The 16,330-nt window shown below is 40.6% G+C and overlaps 1 protein-coding gene across 1 annotated transcript; it reads left to right on the top strand.

Annotated features, from left to right (window-relative positions):
• Window positions 1-3,035: 3,035 nt before the first annotated feature.
• LOC137478901 (uncharacterized) lies at window positions 3,036-4,032 on the top strand. Its single transcript, XM_068199098.1, has one exon. The coding sequence runs from the start codon at window positions 3,126-3,128 to the stop codon at window positions 3,960-3,962; it is 837 nt and encodes a 278-aa protein (XP_068055199.1). The 5' UTR covers window positions 3,036-3,125; the 3' UTR covers window positions 3,963-4,032.
• Window positions 4,033-16,330: the final 12,298 nt, after the last annotated feature.

The following is a 16,330-nucleotide window of genomic DNA, read 5'->3' as shown; positions in this document are numbered from 1 at the left end:
TACCACATGTCCACCATGTTTTGTTCTAATGACACATGTATATAAGGATCTTAAAATTCCAGTTTTAATTCTACTGTAGAGTAATTAATGGAATATTTGTGTGTGAGAAAGACAAAACTTTCTAAGACTAGTGTTCAGCCATCCTGAAAAGACATTTAATGAACAAGTAATGGTGTAATAGAATTACTTAGTAATTTTTTAATTTCAAGTTTTGCACCTGCTTTCACATATTGTAGAACACGTTGTAAAGACTGAATTGGAAATAACACTGTCTTTAGGAAGTAGTAGAAGTAATTGATAATATGATCTTTTTTAGAAACTCAGCATTTCATGTTTATGACTTATATATTCAAAGCATGGGCAGAAGGTAGTTATTTTGGCCTTCAATTTTCACTTTTTTTTGTAACTATATAGGAAGTTGTGGAGCACAAGTATTCTTTCCCATATTTTTCAGTGTTTCTGAAGGATCATAACTGGAGTCCCAGTCATAAGGATTGGGACTCCAGTTTCATGTGGCTAGAGACCTCTGTCTGTGAGTATTCTTTTGGATTGAAGTGGTAGTTAAACTGTTGATTCTTGAACAGTATATGAAAAAGCTTGCATTGTTTTATGCAGCCCTGTTCTGTTAAGAGCCAGCCTGCAGTGAATTCTTTCTGAAAACCAGGAATTCCAAATGTATCTATTACTGATTGTAATGTACATTGCCTAATTCCTCTTAACCACCAAGCAGAACTGGAAAAAAGCTGCCACAAACTTTATTACTTTCGAGAGACAGAGGCTTTTTTCTGGCATCTCCCCACAATCACTGTTTGCAAGTACAGCATAATTGCTAATGTACATGGGGCCTTCCATTTCAGCTACTCAGTGCACTTATATGTGGAATTTAAATTTAATGTCACAGAGCTCTCCTTTATTTCTTCTGCTATGCCTTCGTCCCTCATTTTGCACCTGCAGTAATTTTGTGGAAATTGTGTTCTGTAATATTACAGTGCAAAGAGGGAAATGTCTGCAAATTTTGAAACCCAAAGAGAGCCCCATCTGCAGATCAGACTGCACATCCATATTTGTGTTACATGGGACATTTATTCCAGGATTTATTAAAGCTGGAGTTTTGGTTGGAGCCTTAGCTCAGCACTTTATATTTATTCCTTCTAATCCAGCAGTAAGGATTTCCAGTGTAGATGTCCTTTATAATGGCCTATCTCTGTGAGAGCTCAAATAAATTGTCTTGCAGTGAAACTGGACAGAATTACATTCAGTAAATAGAAGAAGAAGCTTTAAATTTTTGCTTTGTGTTGATAGTTTTGTCTTCACTGTTGAAAATTCTGTTTAAGCAAATGGCTTGTTTCCAACTAATACTTGGATAGTCACATAAAAACAGTCTTGATTCTTGCTTTTCTTGGCCAAAATCTCTATAGAAACTTACCAGACTACCTCAAATTTATGACTTAGTATACTGAAAGCATTGCATATCATCCAAATGTTGTAGCAGCTACTATGGCTTTCTCTGAGATTCCTCTTCAAAAGACTAATTTATTCTGTTTTAAAGAAAAGAATAAAAGAAGATGATTTACCCCCAAGTAATAATTATAAAATATTTTTAATCAAGCTCTTGTTAAACTTACATTCGCATAGTGTAGACATTCTTACCTAGGTAGAGCATATGTGTGTATCTGTTTGTGAAAACTGATGAACAGGTAATTATAACATTTTCTATCTGTAAATAATTTTCTGCCTCCTTTAAATCTACAATTCAAATCTTTTTCCAAGGACTGGGTTTTTGGAAGTTGTTTCTTTTCAAGACCCCAATGTGATTTTAGACTACAAGATGTCTATGTCTCCTAACTACCCCCCCACCCCTGTTTTTTATCTTTCTTTTTTTTTGGTTTTTTTTTTTTTTTTTTTTTTTTTGTTAGGGTTTTTTTTGGTTTTGTTTTGTTCCATTTCTAGAGGCCCATGTTACATCATTGTAGCAAATAATTCTTGTTTTATTCCCTTAATTATTTTTTCTTCTAGTCCTGTGGAAGCACCAAGCATTAGACATTCCCAGCATGTCTCATGTAGAGCAGTCTAATCCTTTCATTCCCTTTTTCTTGTTTCAATGTGATGTGTAACATACACTAATGTGCACACTAAGCCTTGCTCATAGAGAAGGGCCCATGACATTCACTCTGTTTCTGTCACAGGCAGCAGCTGGCTGTGCAAGGTCACCTGTAGTTTAAGCATTCGTTTTTTCTACTGTTAGGGTGCTTTGTAAGACTCCCAAATAAGTGGTCTAAGATAAGATGGTCTGGCCTTCTTTGTAATCTCTTGCCATTGAATAGCTTTGTCGAGCAGATTCTTGCCTGCTACTTTCATTTTGTGCTATTTCCTGTAAAGATTTTGGTATGAAAAAGCAAAGACCTTTGTTATTACTAAGGGGTTATAGTGTAGACAAAACCTAGTAACTTATAGGTATAGGTTGCTACCAGTGTTTCCCATGTGGTATGTTAAGACTTATCTGAAGAGCTCAAGTTCCAAAGTTCTGCTCTCTTGGAGGAAAATGAATGCTTCCCCCTCCTTGGCTTCCTTCAGGTACCTCATTCTTTCCCATGAAGGTAGCAAACAACTGTAGTAACAGGGAATTCACTAAGGTTCATGGAAACAGGTGAGATAAATCTAAGGCCTTTGAGCCTTAGACATGAGCTTTCTTGGACCAAGGCAGAGTAAAGAGCTTGTCATGGCACAAGTACCAAAAGAGTGATAGCGTTCTGGTAGAAGCAGAAAGCCATTTGGGATAGCCCATGGAACCCACTGGTCTGTTGTAATCTTTATGGAGAGGTGAATTTCTTTTATTTCCAGCATATCTCTCAGAATGCAAAGTTTGCCCAAGAGCAGTTTACTGAGCAGTAATTTGCTGGAGCTTTTTGACAAGCCTTTCTGTGATTTAAATATACTCCTAGATAAGTTGGCAGCCCGTGGCTTGGACAGGAGCACTCTGTGCTGGGTTAGGAACTGGCTGCATGGCCGGGCCCAGAGAGAGAGTGGTCGTGAATGGTGCTGCATCCAGCTGGCGGCCAGTTACCAGTGGTGTCCCTCAGGGGTCTGTGCTAGGGCCAGTTCTGTTTAATGTTTTTATTGATGATATGGATGAGGGTTTAGAGTCTTTCATTAGTAAATTTGCACATGACACTAAGCTGGGAGCATGTGTCAATCTGTTAGAGGGACGGAGGGCTTTGCAGAGGGACTTGGAATGGTTGGATGGATGGGCAGAATCTAATGGGATGAAGTTCAATAAGTCCAAGTGCCGAGTCCTGCACTTTGGCCACAATAACGCCCTGCAACGTTATAGGCTGGGGACGGTGTGGCTGGACAGTGCCCAGGCAGAAAGGGACCTGGGGGTGCTGGTTGACAGTCAGCTGAACATGAGCCACCAGTGTGCCCAGGTGGCCAAGAAGGCCAATGGCATCCTGGCCAGTATCAGGAATAGTGTGGCCAGCAGGAGCAGGGAGGTCATTCTTCCCCTGTACTCGGTACTGGTGAGGCCACACCTTGAGTACTGTGTCCAGTTCTGGGCCCCTCAGTTTAGGAGGGACGTTGAAATGCTTGAGCGTGTCCAAAGGAGAGCAATGAGGCTGGTGAGGGGCTTGGAACATAAGCCGTATGAGGAACAACTGAGGGAGCTGGGATTGTTTAGCCTGGAGAAAAGGAGACTCAGAGGTGACCTTATCGCTCTCTTCAACTTCCTGAAGGGTGTCTGTGGTGAGCTGGGGATCGGTCTCTTTCTCCGGGCAACAACAGATAGAACAAGAGGACACAGTCTCAAGCTGCGCCAAGGGAGATACAGGCTAGACTTAAGGAAGACGTTTTTCACAGAAAGAGTGGTCAAATACTGGAATCATCTGCCCAGGGAGGTGGTGGAGTCACCATCCCTGGATGTGTTTAAAAAAAGACTGGATGTGGCACTTGGTGCCATGATCTAGTTGAGCTGTTAGAACATGGGTTGGACTTGATGATCTTAAAGGTCTCTTCCAACCTAGAAAATTCTGTGATTCTGTGAAATGTGTTCCTACCAACCTGTCTCCTTGGCTGGGGGACACTGTTAAGGATTCAGGGAATGTGGTGTAGGACTGGTGCAACAAATGTAGCCAATACATGTTACTCTTTGCAGCTTGGAGACTGCATCCGGAATCTGCAAGATACGGGTCACCGTGTGTAACAATATGGATAAGGGCTGCAGCTGAAAGTGGAAAAAAGTTTTGTACTTCAATCTTTACCTCTTGTATTTTGTTCTAATGCTTTTTCTTCTTTACCTGTTTCTTTCCACACATCAATTTCTGCCTTGGTCATATCATATCATAATCCTAGTGGTATTCATAGAGGGGATCATAGAGGGATTCATTTATCTGCTGAGTTATTTGGCAGGTTTGTTGCTGGGAGCTGCCTTATCTTTCTTAGCCTCATCAGTGTCAGGCAAATTGTCGTGCCACATAGTGACTACCCTAAATCTTGTTTGATCTCTTCCCACAAGCATGGAAGGATCTTAAGCATCTTAAGCAGTCATGGGGGCAATTCCTGATGTCCTTGATGAAAACAATGGTAGCTGTCCAGTGGATTTCAGCAACTGAGAGACAGAAGATTGCAGCGTAATCTAAACTTATAAAACAATAAAGTTTATACAGAGTATGTCACTTGGGTAGCATATTTTTATTACTGGCAGAATTGAACAGGTTATAGAATAGATTTCTGCCATTTGTAAGGAATATGTGAACTGAAGCATTAATATGTAGCTGCAATCTGGCAACAGGGACATAGTGAACTTTCTAGTCATCTATTCTCTAAAGGACATAAATCATAAATCAGAACTTTCCCCCTGAAACTTTCACTAATGCTCATTTTCACATTCTACTCCCTAACTTTGAGAGGCAGCAAGAGAAGTCACACAGGCATGTGAGATTTATCTCATCTAGAAGAACAGGGTATAAAATAGGGAGAGGAGAAAAGATGGGGTGCTTTTGTGAAGAAGTTCAATTTAACTTCTGTGGCACTGATTGCCATGGAGGTACACAAAAGCAACCATGCTTTCCCTTCACCAAGCCCCTCTCGCTTGGGGGTGCCTGGGTTGGCTTTGCCTAAAGGGTCACTAAAGGGTATCCAGTAGAAAAATCACTCCTACGAGAGAAGTGTTGAAGGCACTCAGTCCCAGGAAGGGTCCTTGACTGACATCCCAGCTCCAAGGGAAGGGCTTCCCCTTCCAGACCCACTGCTCCCAGGAAAACCCCACTGTAGGAGGATTTCTGACAGGGTGTGTATAACCTGGTCAGGCTGGGGCTTGTGGTCATGCATGCTGACAGTCAAGAAACTTCTCTGAGCTACAGTGTGTCTGTGTGTGTGTGTGTGTGTTCCTGTCACTAAAGAACGTTAGCATGAAGGGGAATTTAATGAGAGCAAGTAAATGAGTTTAATGACTTAGCTTAAAAGGAATTTTGTAATTGACGCTGAAATTGGTTAATTTTATGCATTAGATTTAGAAAACTCCCATTGGTGTTATAGGTGGTGCTTTTCCTAGTTTGCATTTTAAGAGAGTGTAAGGCTGTGGAAAGTACTCCCTTTAGGCAGAGATACTCTAAGTGGGTCAAGAATTGTGCGGGGTGCATCAGCAACTTCACTCTGGGAATGTCATTTCAGACATTGGCAAATAGATTCCCAGTCATGTCCTTTCAGCTTTGCTTCTTCTAGAGATAATAAGGATGATGCAGCAAGTTAGCATCATCATCATCCACAAATTCCTCCCCACAGTAGTAGAAACCTGCAGTTTCATTACTTTCACATTTCTTCAGGTAACTGTGGGGAGAAATAGGTTTTGACATGCAAGCTGTCTTTTTGTTGCCTACTTTTCAGTTATGTGGCCTGTCTTATTCTGCTGCCTTGATGTTTATAAGGTAGCATATTTTATCTGATAATGAAAGAAATCTGTGTTGAGTTTCTTTGACTGAATTTTAACCAGTGACTTGAAAGGTGCTTTATACAAAATATCTTTGAGTATCTATGCATATGCCTCGTTTAGATTTTTGTGAATGAATTCACCATCTGCTTTTCTTCAGGTCCCGGGGTTTTTTTCAGTGAGAATATTGACAGAAGAATATCTGTGGAAAAGGGTTTGATCCCAGCAGGACTTAAGTGATAAGCATAGTTAAACATGTGAGCATAGATTTGAAATGTCTGAAGTTCAGTCAATACATAATTTACGTTCTGTGTTCCCATTTCCCTCACTGACTTTTTGAGAAGGTCTATCCTTGTGTTCATTGGGAAATTTCTTTATCTTTGTAACATTACATAGGAAGCACTGCAGTCATGTAATATAATGAATAGTAAAATGCATCTCCTTGTAATGGTTCACAATCAAGTTATTGTCAGAAGGTAATTTTGTGAGGTCTCTCTGAAAAATACTTTCCTGAGAAGTGAAGTTTAATGATTGGAAATGGATGCTGAGAGGAATTCTAAAAGTAGCTGAACTGATGCTCCAATTTTGCTGGGTTAGCTGAGCAAAGTATTCATGTCCTTTTCCATTTTCCTTTTTCCAGTCAATGTATCCTGAAACTGCAGCAGTAAACCCAGGGTTAGTCAGGCAAATGTCCTTTCTGGGTATCTGCTCTCCCCATGTGGTTACATAACTGCTCTCCCCACAGGGTTGCACTGATGAACAGTCTTTAGTTTGTAGGTCAGGATTATTTGGTGATACATGCTTGGTTATCACTGCCCTAGAGTAACTCATTGAAGAGCCAGTTACTGAGTGTGCAGTTCTAGTTCACAGTCATTGTTGACCCTGGGGATTCTGCATTTTTGTCTTGAATAATGTTTTCCACTGGTTTAACAGAATATTCTGAGTTAGAAGGGACTCACATGGATCATCAAGTCCAACTTTTAAGTGAATGACCTGTACAGGCATTGAACCTGTGATCTTGGTGTTACTTAGCACCATGCTCTAAACAACTTTTTCAACAGCAATCCATCTGCCCTCTAGCAGCTCCTATCTCCTTAGTGAATTCTATTCCAGGCTCCTTATTTTTATTATACCTGAGTCAGTCCCAGTGTTTCTACATCCTGCTGCATTTTTTTTTTTCAGGATATATAAAGAAACTTTCTTTGGGTGGAGAAGTCATGGTGGTTCCACTGTAAAATGTTTAAGTGGGGTCAGAGTTGGACTTTGCTTCTAAGGATTGCACAGAAAGTTGTTTGTACTTTGCTTCCTATTGTTTCCTTACTATGGTTGGAACAATTGCTCAGCTAATTTGAAGCAAGAGATCGCTTTGAAGTGTTTCTTTTGCCAGCAGATCATCATCAGTGTACCAACAATTTATATAGATTTAAAAACTCTTCATTGTCCCTGCTCTGCAAATGACTTAGATATTTGTCTTTGATATCATAACAATGCTTTTGTCTAGTTCTCCCTTAGAACTGCTCCCTTTTCTGTATCACATGAAGCTGGATAGGTTCAGAAAATGTTCTTCACTTAAAACACCTCAAAAAGGCAAAATTTTGGGGGAGTAATCCCAAGTTTTATTTTTATTATAGGGTTTAGAAAATCTCATAATTTGTATTAAGCTTTTGGCAGTGCAGCCTTTGGCAAAGTGGTTCCTTACTGTAGATTTGTAGAACTGTGTGTAGGCTCAAGGAAAACTATAGCTATGGCAACACAGAGCTAATGTGTTTGTATAGGACTGTGTTGATACAATTCGGGAATTGGAAGCAAAGTGTTAGCTTGGGTATGCTTCTGACTATTCTGCACAGCACACAATGAAATGTTAAATAATTTGATTAAAAAAACAGCCCCAAGGCTGAAAAATTGTAAGCATTCTGAGTTATTAGAAAGTCCTCCTCACTGATTCTGAAATTTATGTGCTGCATGTGAAGGTAGCCAAGGGACAGTCTATTATATATGTGATGAGGTTAAATGAGGCACAACTGTAATATGACAGAATTACACAATATTTCTTATACTTGATGGACAAGAATAGTCCAGTTTATGTTGAAGCCCAATAATGTGGCATAATGGATGTAACTTGCAGTTAAGTAGATTAACCTTAAGTAGTATGCAATGCCAGTGATAGCTTAAAGATGATTCTAGCAGGTAGTAAGAAATAAATGATTTTCTAAAATAAAAAGCAAGATGTACATTTCAGCAGCAAATTTCTGATAAGATAGAAACATGATAAATCATTATGGTTCTAGAGAAAATGCTCTGAAGAATAGATTATAAATATTATTGTAAATGTTATTATTAGTAGCAATACTAAATCACAATAGTTGTTTGGCTGCACTGCTTCCAAAAAATTACACTCTCGATGTTCTAGTGTTAGGGAGTCATTGCATGCTGTATACTTCACTCAATCAGGCATTTGCATGGCTTGATTTGTTTTAGATGTTCTCTGTTGTGCATACAAGAGTAATTTATTTTGGCAGCTGGAAAATACACTTAAATCTGTGGTATGCATTGATTTGTAATTTTCTATTTTCTTGCATGCTGATGGCATTTAAAAACTGAATTGTTCACAGCAGTAGATGTTTATTCTAGGGGAGGTATAATAACATTCTTACACACTCAGTTGGATCTTGTTAGTGCACCCTACTGGTTTTGGTATGTGTTTGAATAAATGGATAGATATGGGCAACACAGACTCGTGCAAACTCATAATTATCTGCACTACATGAAACGTTTTAAACAATATTGTCTCAAAATCTCTTTGTCAGGCACTGCAGGGAATAAAGATAAAACTGCAGCACAAAACAGACTGCCTTTGGCCAGCGGGGAAGAGATGTATTTGTAGAGAACAAAAAGCTGCATCAGAGTTAGGGGGATGACTCAATGAAAATACAGTCATCTGTCACCCAAAAATTACTGCTCTGAATGAGATAATCTAATCATGTAGTCATCTAATCTTATGCAGTCATCATGTTTTAGAATGTGACTGCTTAGTGCATCTTTCTCAGTGTACTTTGTAGTCTTTTCCCTACCTGGGAAAATCTAGAGAGGGGAAGAACTGTCTTCTCATTTTACACTAATAATATCCCATTACCACTTTCTGGAAAGCTTTATTTGCGTAGGTAGCTGTGCTTAGTAATTTTTTACCTCTAAAAGCATAGTGAATATGCTGTTATCTCACCTATTGAGTACAGATAATTATTTTGCCACTTCCTGAGGTATATCTGTTCTGGGATCCATGGGAGGAAACCACATCTTTAAGAGGATTGATGATGCTGGAGGTGACTGGATTTTAAAATTTTATATATATATATATTCATATATATCTACATATATCTATATATGCTTTTATAAAAGCAGATCTGAAGTTAACTTCTAAGAAAGCAAGTTACGCATGATTGTAGAAGGCAACTGGTTCAAGGCTGTGATAACGGCAGTGCTTACATCCAGTCAATCTATCAAGTGGCCAGGCTCTATTGTAAGCTAACTTTTCCTGTGTCACTGCTTCTGATGCCAATGCCTTCAAGATGCCTTATGATGTCCTCACAGGAAATATTTGCGTTATCCTAAATCTTACAAATAGGTAGCTGTGTAAGGAGTAGTTGAGGGTGATGGTTGTCACTTCTTAAAATGTGCCATTTCCTGAAATGTCAAGACAGAATTTTATATTACTGAGTTTCATTTAACATTTTTCAACTTTGCATTTTTGTTTTTGCAAGGTACTGCTTTACAATAAAATGACTAACATAATTTCTCCTTTGCCCATCCAAAAATAAAAAGCCATTGTCATGCATGTTCTTGACATTCTAAAAATATTGTGGACAGAATGAAAAATTACTTAAATGTAAGTAGATCAACTTAATTAAGCCTGTTCCACTATTAAAATCTACCTTGTTAAGATAGATTCTAAGGAGTCTGACTTGGAGGAGGAAAAAAAAAGATATTGATGTCTAGTACAATGTACATGACATTAGTGCAACTGATCTTTTCTTAGTGCTTGTATTTGTGACCCTCTATTTGCATTGCCAGCAGTTCTCTCCAATTAAAACAAGTATTTTAGCACGGGCAGGGAATAAAATCTTTGTACTGAGATTCTCATAATCTCGTAGATTCTCGTAATGCTTAATACCTTGTGGTTTTAGAACCTAATTGCAGGAGTGGTGTGTTTACAGGCAGGTGACAGATGTATTCTTCTGTCATTCCTGTGTTATAATAGCTTAGGAAAAAGAGTGAACTTGTGGAAATGCTCAATGATACGAGATATGTATTTTAGTCCAGTATTTTGTGCAGAGCCTTTTAGAATGCAAATATATTAAAAGTAGTTACAATGATTGGTTGTGCCAATCTCCTCTTTATGGTAATTACTCACATTTTCAGAGTGACTTCCATGACTTTCAACTCAGCATTAATACTTCAGCTGGGTGATATTTTATACTACATTTCACAGAACACTTATGTGGTTCACATCTGAATATTCTCCAAATAAATCATAATCTCTCATTTTGATGCCAGATCGATGGCTTATGACTTTCTCATGTAGTGTCATGATCAGTTCTTCTACAAAGTGCCTTATTGTACAAAGCTGCATAATAATGTATAAAACTGTGTATTATTTATTATTTCCATTCTGAGGCCCTATTATTTCATTAACTCTCTAACCTTTCCTGTCAGATCTTATTGTTTTAGCAGTATTAGAATTTTGCAGAATTAGAATTTTGATCTCAATATTGATATGTGTTCCTGCTTTTTCTTTTTTATATGCAAATGGAGTTTCTTTAGTGTTTTTAGTAGGAACTACTTTTTTTTTGCAGTTGTTTCAATTTTTGAGAGTATTCCCTTGCTCACACTACCAAGACTGACAGAAGCTTTGATGTTTAACAAACAAAAGTACTTGCTAAGTATGAGCAAGAAGTGAAGGTCTGCTTAAAGTTTGTCTTGAACAAGATAAGCAAAATAATTTTTTTTAGTTTAGGACTCAAAATCTTCCAGTGCAAACCAGGATTTTGGTATCAAAAAATGCTGTGCTAATTCTAGAAGTTTTGTTTTCTGAGCAGGTTCATCATTTAGGCATCATGACCTTTTCCTTCAATAATAATTAGTTTATAGTAAAAACACAGTAATTAATGTATAAGTGTTTTAAAGTGGTGCTGATACATTAAATTAAAACTTTGAGTGTTGAAACCACTCCTGTTTCCCAATATAGCCTCCTTCCCTCCTCTTCTTCCCAATTAAAACACTGCAATAGAACAGAAGGTTGCTGCCCTTTCTAATTTGGAGTTTATTACTTCTTCTAATCTGTGGTTATAGCACATTTCAAAGTGTCTCCTGTGGGGAGAGCTGCTGCTTCCATGTTCTTGCTTTTTCACTTGGTTGCTAATACGACATATTTGATCTCACTTAAAGGATGATTTTGCAGTTTACAGAAGAGCTGATGTGAAATCTCACAAATAAGACTTACCCGGGATTGAACAAAAAAAGCTGTACTGCAACCAGGCTCTGCAGTGCCATAGTATTTGCAATGATCCTACTGAATCAGGTTCTATAAACAACAGTCCAGTCACAGCTGATAATATAGAAGCTACAGTTGCTTACTTTGGCCTTATTAGATATGGTTCATCAACAAAGTTGGGGTGGGAAATAAACACCAAGTATCCTCAGGAAAATACTAAACTTTACTCTGAGGAAAGTGGAAAGAACTTTGATTTTTAAATGATAACATTAACAGAGCTAGGCTTTCTTACAGACTTCCTCTTTTACATAAAGTTTTGCTCAAAACAATATACTACAGCCGTCATTTAACTATTTGTTACTTTGATTGCAATCTCTCATACTTTATAATAAGAGCATGACAAGCTTTGTCTTTTTCTTGGCAATCACAGAATGAACTAGGTTGCAAAAGGCCTTTAAGAACATCAAATTCAACCTATGACCTAACACCTCCTCATCAACTAAACCGTCCAGTCTTGTTCTAAATACATTTAAATTTTTTCCTGATGTCTAATCTAAACTTTCCCTGGCACAGCTTAACACTGTGTCCTCTCATTCTGTCCGTGGTTGCCTGGGAGAAGAGACCAGCCCCCACCTGACTACATCCATCTTTCAAGTAGTTGTGGAGAGTGGTTAGGTCCTCTCTAAGTTGCCTTTTCTCCAGGCTAAACAACCCCAGCTCCCTCAGCCATTCTTCATAGGACTTGTGTTCCAAGCCCCTCACCAGCCTTGTTGCTGTCCTCAGGATGTGCTCAAGTGTCTCAAAGTCCTTCCTAAACTGAGGGGCCCAGAACTGGACACAGCACTCAAGGTGCAGCCTCACCAGTGCTGAGTACAGGGCAAGGATGACCTCTGTGTTCCTGCTGGCCACACTGTTCTTGATACAAGCCAGGATGCCATTGGCCTTCTTGGCCACCAGGGCACAATGCTGGCTTATGTTCAGCGGGCTGTCAATCAGCACCCCCAGGTCCCTTTCTGCCTGGGCACTGTCCAGCCACACCGTCCCACTGTAGCACTGCAGGGGGTTTTTGTGGCCAAAGTGGAGGAATTGGCACTTGGACTTGTTAAACTTCATGTTGGCCCATCCATCCAACCATTCCAGATCCCTTTTACCTTCTACCTTCCAACAGATCAACACATCAACATCTTGGTGTCATCTGCAAATTTACTGATGGTGGACTCAATCCTCTTATCCAGATCATCAATGAAGATATTAAACAGAACTGGCCCAAGCATAGACCCTTAAGGGACACCACTGGTGAGTGGCCTCCAACTGGATGCAGCACTGTTCACCACCACTCTCTGGGCCTGGCCATCCAGCCAGTTCTTAACCCAGTGAACCTGTCCAAGCTTTTGGGCTGCCAGCTTTTCCAGGAGTATGCTGTGGGAGACAATGTCAAAGGCTTTGCTGGAGTCCAGGTAGACAACATCTGCAGCATTTCCCACATCCACCTGAAGGATCACCTGGTCATAAAAGGAGACCAAGTTGGTTCAAGCACAACCTGCCCCTCTTAAACCCATGCTGGCTGGCTCTGATCCCCTGGTGTAAGAGACTGAAATAATTCATGTCTTAAACACTGATATAAATATTTTGCTCATTATAGCAAAAACTGTATAAAGAAGCTACAACTACAGAAACCTCCTTGAAGAACTTCAGACCTTAAGTCAAGCTGCTGAGGTTAGATAAAGAGGAACCCATTCATTAATCATCTCAGGCCTGGGGAGAAACAAACAAGGCTGAGGGAAAGGAATGCATCCACAAGAGAGCCAAACACTACAGAAACTCTCTCCTCTCTGGGTTTGGGGTGGGGGAGACTGCAGCCCACAGAAGTCAGGTTTACACAGACTCCTCCCTGAAACATGGATCTGGGGAGGAGGTTGCAGGTGTAACTTCTGGTTAGAGGCAGTGACCCATCCTCCCTTACACAAACTGGCCCAGCTCTGAAACCCCCAACCCAGGGAAGGCCACATTCATGGAACATTCACATGAGAGGCAGCTGAGGGGGTGTCATGATCCATCAAAGGCCCCGCAAAATGCCCCTCAGAGTTGTTCCTGAAGCCTTGCACCACAGGTCTGTGTGTGATGCAGAAAACCCAGAGTCTTTGTAAGAGACAATGGCAAACTCCCTCTGCCCAGGGAGGTGCCTGGATTTTCCTACCTAGCCTGAGTGTATATTAACCATTGGATTCCATGCTTTCTGGGGGGACCTTCACCACTAAGAAGACCAGCTGGAGAGGATCAACAGAATATTGTTGGGATCCATGGAGTGGTGATATTTTCCTTGTTCTGTCTGTGTCACCCTATTTCTGTCCCCCCAATCTCTTTTCTATTTCTTCCTCTTGCTTTTTCTCTCTTCTTTTTTTCTCTCATATTTGCTATCAAATAAAAATCCATACTGTTGTCACTGGCATATGGTCTTATTTGCACCTTAATTCAGGTAGAGGCTTTTCTAATAACTAGATCATGACACCCAGCCATCCTGTAGGTGCCATGTGATATCACTCAAGATGATGTGTTCCATCATCTTGCTGGGCACTGAAGTCAGGCTGACAGGCCTGTAGTTTCCTGGATTCTCCTTCTGGCCCTTCTTATAGATGGGTGTGACACTGGCCAGCTTCCAGTCATCTGGGACCTCCCCACTGAGCCAGGACTGCTGGTAAGTGATGGAGAGAGGCTTTGCAAGCTCATCTGCCAGCTCCCTTATCACACTAGGATGGATCCCATCTGGTCCCATAGATTGTGAGCATCTAAAGTGGCTCAGCAGATCTCTGACTGCTTCCTCCTGGATAACAGGGGGGCTATTCTGCTCCCTGACACTATCTACTGGCCCAGGAGGACAACCTGTCTTTCTGATTAAAATTGAGGCAAAGAAGGTGTTAAGTACCTCTGCCTGTTCCTCATTTTTAGTTACTAAATTCCCCTCTGTCTCTGATAGAGAATGGAGGTTGTCCTTGCCTATTAATGTATTTATAAAAATATTTTTATTGTCCTTCACAGAAGTGGCGAGATTGAGTTCTAACTGGGCTTTTGCCTCTTTAATTTTTTTCCTACATGCCCTAGCAACTCCCTTATGCATGTCATGATATACCTGACCCTCCTTCCAAAGGTGATACATCCACTTTCTTAGCTCCTTCAGAAGCAGCTTTCCCATTCAGGCCAGTCGTTTTCCTCACCAGCTCATCTTTTGGTACATAGGGACAGTCTCTTGCTGTGACGAAAGACTTCTGTTTTGAAGCATGCCCATCCTTCCTGCAATTCTTTGTTTTTGAGGGCTGCTTCCCAAGGTACTCTCCAAATAAGTCTCCTGAATAGGCCAAATTCTGTCCTCTGGAAGGCCAGATGACCTCCAGCCACCACATTTCCCACCAGCCCAACTCTGTTTGCAAACAGCAGGTCTGGCATGGTGACTCCCCTGGTGGGCTCGTTCACTAGCTGTGACAAGAAGCTCTCTTCCATATACTCTAAGAACCTATTAGACTGTCTCTTCTTTGCAGGAGATATTTGGCAGGTTAAAGTTACCTATAAGAACAAGGGCTATTGATCCTGAAATATCCTCCAGCTGCTTGTAGAATAAGTTATCCCCCTCATCTTCCTGGTTGGGTGGTCTGTAGGAGACTCTAACCAGGATGTCAGCCTTATTGGCCTTCTGCATAATTCTTACTCATAGGCACTCGACTTTATCATCATTAATCTCAATTTCCATGGCATTGAGACTCTCCCTAATATAAAGAGCAACCTCTCCACCTTTTCTCCCTTGCCTGTCTCTTCTGAAGAGCTTGTAGCCATCCATTTCCACATTCCAGTTATGTGAATCATCCCACAACGTTTTCATGATGGCGATTATGTCATAGTTTCTTGCTGTACCATGCTGCATGCATTAGTGTACATGCACTTCAACTGGCCCTGACTCTGGCTTATCACCCTTAGGCTGGTTTCTGGAGAGCCTAGTTGCATCCCCCTCCATCTTCAAACCTAGTTTAAAGCCCTCTCAATCAAACGCACCAATTTATGAGCTAGAATCCTTTTGCCCTTGATAGATGGAAACCATCTGGCTCTACCAGGCCAGAGGCCATAAAAATTGCTCCATGATCAAGAACCCAAAATTCTGCTGATGACACCAGCCCTTGACCCACTTGTTGTTAATGCAGGTTCTCTTGTTCCTTTCATCATTTGTCCCTGCCACTGAAGGGACTGAGTGTGGGAATCCAGGGCATCCATCTGGCTGCCCTGGAATGTCTGGGACCCTGGCAGGGGGTCAGGAGACCCCCTGTACAGAGCCTTGAGAGACACTGTCTCTGATCTCTGTCCATGGAAAAGAGTTTTCAATCTTACAGGATGAATTACAAGCTCTGAGTGTTTGATATAAGTAGTAATTAGTGTGGCACGGGTGCAAAAGTAGAGTTTTAGGACTCTAGATAAGGGGTTCAAAGGGGGCAAGATGGAGGAAAATTTGGTGTGCCTTGTCCTTTTTCTTCTTCTTTATGCCCTCCATGTTTCACTGTGGTGTTGACATTTTTCCATTGGTTTAGACTGGGGACACTGTTAACGTGGGTGATAGGTATTGGCAAGTTATTGTAAATATACCACATGTAGTTTCTAGTATATAATGTTTGTAACGTCCGACTGAGGGGCAGAGCCCCCCACGCTCTCCCACAAGACAGACCTGCTGCAGGTCAGAGAGAAAATATTTTAGATAAGAAAGAACAAACAACCTTGAAAACTAGCACAGACAAATTACAACTCCTTTGGCAGCGGGGCTGAAAGACAGAGACTTTCTACAGTCTCGTGAGCATTTAAATATCACAGATCCCAACACTGAGCAGAACACCACCTGTGCTCCTGCCCCATCAGCCACTAAACCCAGAGCTCTGAAGTCCCTT

The sequence above is a fragment of the Anomalospiza imberbis genome, chromosome 1, assembly GCF_031753505.1.
Source record: "Anomalospiza imberbis isolate Cuckoo-Finch-1a 21T00152 chromosome 1, ASM3175350v1, whole genome shotgun sequence".
Classification (NCBI taxonomy): domain Eukaryota; kingdom Metazoa; phylum Chordata; class Aves; order Passeriformes; family Viduidae; genus Anomalospiza; species Anomalospiza imberbis.
The sequence above is the reverse complement of the archived record's forward strand: the minus strand, read 5'-3'. Positions and strand labels throughout refer to the sequence as shown.

Bases quoted from the DNA above. Each gene is read 5' to 3' on its own strand.
- LOC137478901 (XM_068199098.1), top strand. From the start codon at position 3,126: ATGGATGAGGGTTTAGAGTCTTTCATTAGTAAATTTGCACATGACACT.